This window comes from Dipodomys ordii, unplaced genomic scaffold, assembly GCF_000151885.1.
Source record: "Dipodomys ordii isolate 6190 unplaced genomic scaffold, Dord_2.0 Scaffold46, whole genome shotgun sequence".
Lineage (NCBI taxonomy): Eukaryota > Metazoa > Chordata > Mammalia > Rodentia > Heteromyidae > Dipodomys > Dipodomys ordii.
In genome coordinates, this window is record NW_012267262.1 from 5,960,458 (window position 1) to 5,965,168 (window position 4,711).

A 4,711-nucleotide genomic window follows, 5' to 3' on the forward strand; every position below is an offset into this window, starting at 1 on the left:
AGGAGGCTGCAATGCTTGGTAAGAAATGTACGCATTATCCTGCCCATGTAATTGTAACCCCTCTGTACAGTATGTTCACAAATAAAATAAAATAAATTTAAAAAAATAAAATAAAATGACAATTTAGAACCTTATATTAAGTTATAATCAAATATATAAATATATTGAATAATAAATATGAAATACAGCCAGGTGCTAGTGGCTCACACCTGACAAAAATAAATAAATAATTAAATAATACAAAAGCATTTGTCCTCCATATGAAAATGTATAATTTGGTTTTAAGTAAGAAATATATATAAGTGTAGAAAATGAGAGGAAGTAAAATAAAATGATACATATATTTGGTCAACTATAAAATTGATATTTCTGCATTTCCAAATTAAACTGTAAAAATTAATTTAGGAGCTACTTTGCAAGAGACAAAGGCTTTATTTTGAGTATTTATGAAGAGAATTTAAAGCAATAAATATACAAGTTTCTATCAACAAATACATAGAAAATTTGTATAGATTCTCTCACCAGAAGAGAAATAAGAGTTAAAAATGTGAAAAATATTTAAATGCACTATAAATTTTGAAAGAATTATTAAGGCCAAAAATATGCTGATGTCTTTTTCCCATTAATTTAGGTATTTTCAAACATACTTAATATGAAACACACAGAAATATATCACATATAACTATTGATTCGATCCTACAAAATAATCTTTCTTAGTATGCATCAGAAGATTATATAAATTAGTATTATTTAAACTTATAACTTACATTGGGAAATTTGTACTGTATAAAATAATGAACACGCAGTCAAAAGTTTATCTATGTGGATTGATATTATGGTGCTTCAAGAACTTAAAAATAAGAAATTTATAAAATAGCATATGATAAGCAAATACTTCATTTAACAGAATATGGTACTGTTATTCAAATACAATATTTCCAAAGAATACACACTGATGATGAAAGTGCTCTCTATAATTTGCCAAGAGCCAAAAAAGAACAAAATTGGATAGAAATAATTTTATGTACATAGTCAGAAACTTTACATGGATTTTCTACACTAAGTAAATGTAGTGTCCAATATATTTACAATGAAAAAGGAGTAAGCCTCATAAAACTATAATTCAATATTATAAGTGCTCCAATAATTATAATCATGAAATGAAATTCTATAATCAAACAAGGAGCAATTATTCTTTAGATGAAGCTACCAGGTGTTTGGTTTTAAGAGAGAATCCTTTTTAAAAAATGAATGTGACAAGAAAAATGTCTGTGACTTCATTTGACCAAGTGAACGGCCATATTGAATAGAACATCTCCCCAGGGAGAATGGCTAATGTGGTCAACATAATGTGATCAGAAAACGTGGATATAATGAGTCTGGAGCAGCAGACTGAAAATTCAACCAGTATAAAAGGAATTAGCTGGTCTTTCCTCCCCATTAACCTCCTAGTGGTGTCTGAGAAAGTGTGAGAATCTCTATGTGAGATTCTCCATGGATCCTGATAGCCACCTATGCCAATTAGGGCATCCTAAACAGCACATGTAGGATTTTGACACATACCACATGTACATTCATGAAATAGAATGGAAGAGCCACCAGCTGTACCTACATAAGCCTTTACTGATCCAAGTGCTCTTCTTGTCAGAGAGATGGGGAAAGCAGGTCTTGACAAAATCCTCAAAGGTCACTGTTGCTAAAGCATTGATGCTGGCAGCCACTGTGCTACAGGGAGAGAAAAGCAACAATGTAATCCACATTAAATGAGGCTTTGCTATATCAGCAGACTCTGTCTTCTAGGCCTGATAGACAAGAAGGGCTTTCTGTGAAACAGATACATACATCTCTAAAACTTCAAAGAAATGATATGGCCCTTTTGCTCATTGCTAAAAGCTTATTTGGTGGAAATTCTCTTTCAATTCTTCCACAAATTTTATGAAAGAAATTTGAATTTCAGTCTCTGACTTTCATTAATTTACAGAAGGCTTGTGTGTGTGTGTTTGTGTGTGTGTGTGTGTGTGTGTGTGTGTGTGTGTGTGTCTATGAGAGAGACAGAGAGACAGAAAGAGACAGAGTGACAGAGACAGAGAGATAGAGAGAGCACTTATATTTAGGTTGGAAGGAAGAACAAAATAAGTACCTATCTTAGCCCCATTGATGTCACAATTAATTAATAACTCATCTAATAACTTAGTTATGTATCTGTTTATTCGTTCTGGGTAGGCATCATAAAATGTGAATAGGAATAAGACAAATCTTATTCTAGTTAGAACACAGACATTGAACAGCTAATGACACAAATGATTACAGTTGTGAAATTGTTATAAAAGGAAGCAACAAAGCTTTGTGAGAGAAGCTTCTAACAGAGATTTAAACTAATAGTTGAAAATTCTCTCGGGGCTGGGAAGGTGGCTCAGTGGTAGAGTGCTTGCCTTGCATGCCTGAGGCCCTGGGTTCTATTCCTCAGCACCACATAAGCAAAAAGAAAAAAGCTGGAAGTGGCGCTGTGGCTCAAGTGGTTATGCACTAGCCTTGAGCTGAAGAGCTGAGGGACAGCACCCAGGCCCAGAGTTCAGGCCCCATGACCGGACCCAAAAAAAAAAAAAAAGAAAAGAAAATTCTCTCTTAGGAAGTAACCATTAAGAAAGACACTGAAGGAATTTGGCAAAGTTGGGGAAAGCATGGTCAAAGATGAAAATTATAAAAATATGAGTTGAGATGGAAGGGAGCTTGCTGCAGTACACAACCTAAACCCACAATTATGGCTGAAATATAATCAAAGCAGAAAAAAATGGAGGGGCAATTAGACTGGAAAGTAGTAAATCCAAATTGGGTTAAAGTTCTGCTTTATGGTGGATATGGCATATGTTTTCTTTGGGACTTTCCAATCAAGCTTAGTTTTATTAGAAGCAAAACTGAATTAGGAGTGTGAACACTTGAAAGTTCTTTGCAGAATAACATGAAAGTATATATTCCATGCTGCAGGAACCAGAGATATATAATCTACTAAAATGTAACAAATTATAGCATTGTTATACCAAGCTAAATTATACAAAATTAAAGCATTGCAAAATCACAACCCAGAGATTCTGTCCTCTAAAGTACATAACAAATAATTCCTGTTTTCACATTGTCTGTCACTGATTTCAAAGCACAATTATACAGAAAATAAACAGAAGTACTCTTATTGGGTAAAAAAGAAAAATTAAAAGACATTTGTTGATTTGAACAAAGTTAAAACTTTGAAAAGTGTGGTGTTATGGGCTCACACCTAGATATTCAAGAGGCCTAGCTCTGAGGATCATGACCAGAAGCTAGCCTGAACAGAAAAGGCTATGAGACCTGTATCTCAACTTAACCAGCAAAAAGCAAGAAATAGCAATGTGGCTCAAATAGTAAAGGATCAGCTTTTGGAGAAAAGGCCAAGGGAGAACATCAGGCCCTGTCATATTCCCTCAATATGGTACAATTACTGCTGACAGATCCAAAATAATGGAGCTTGTTCATGGACTGAAATCTCCATAACTCAAAACCAACATATACCTTCTTACATTGCATTTTATTGTTTTGAAAATATTATGATAATAAGAGGAAAGGTCTAGATTTAGAAGGAAAACTATGCTTATATCCTGCTTCACAATTTATTAACTTATCATGGAGAAGAAATCTACTAAAGTCTCAGGATCCTAAGCTGAAGAAATATGATAATATTAGTAATAATGATAATATTAGTAATCTTTTTTTTTCAGTTATGGGGCTTGAACTCTGGACCTGGGCACTATCCCTCAGCTCTTCAGCTCAAGAAGAGCATTCTATCATTCTACACTGCCACTTCCAATTTTCTGGTGGTTTATTGGAGATCAGAGTCTAACAGACTTTCCTGCTCAGGCTGGTTTTGAACTGTAATCCTCAGATCTCAGCATCCTGAGTAGATAGGATTATAGGCATGAGCCACCAGCACGTCCAACAGTAATCTTTCTCACGTGCTGCCTGACATCACTTTTAAGCAAAGTAGTGAGTAGATCAGTTAAGGAGTTCCAGTTAATCTTTAGCATCGTCACTCTTTGTTTTACCATCATCATCATCATCATCATCATCATCATCATCATCATCTTCTTCATCATCATCATTATCATCTTTTGTCCATCCATATACTAACCTCAGCGTTCCACTAAAAGCACTAGCCACAAAAATTCCTGGAAGTCCAGGCATAGTTTCAAATATCTCCATAACAAAATATGGCATCAGCTAAAGAGAAAACATATGGAGAGAGAGAGAGAAAGAAGAAGCTGAATATATAAGTAAAGAAATGGTGACTGATAGCCACTCCTGAACATATTGTCTGTAAATTGGGTTTATATAACCACATTTAATGTACTATATTGACATCATGTTTATTTAACTCATGCAGGTAAACTAGGGCCATGGTATAAAGGCAGCATCAACCAACAGAGCTATGGGTTCAAACCTCTTCTCCCTGGATTTGTCTAGTTTTAGGCCTTGTGTTCAAGGAAAAGCTGAGCTGTCCTCATTTCACATGTACACTCCCCTCATTAGAACTTTGCATTTGTTATATTACTCAGAAGTAAAAAAGCCAAGGCCTTGGAATTTGGGAAGTGGCTGCAGGTGCAGGGAAAACAAGAAATAGGTCCAATATTACCCAACCATGTCCAGAATTTCAGTGATTCTTGTCATTCCCTGATGAAATCAA

The 4,711-nt window shown here is 34.7% G+C and overlaps 1 protein-coding gene across 1 annotated transcript in view; it reads right to left on the minus strand.

Annotated features, from left to right (window-relative positions):
* LOC105988055 (sodium-coupled monocarboxylate transporter 2-like) overlaps positions 1-4,711 on the minus strand; it is a 57,378-nt gene that overhangs the window by 17,378 nt on the left and 35,289 nt on the right. The window contains exon 9 of the mRNA XM_013019546.1: positions 1,613-1,725. Coding sequence (XP_012875000.1) covers positions 1,613-1,725 — 113 coding nt within the window. The remainder of the gene's footprint in view (positions 1-1,612; positions 1,726-4,711) is intronic.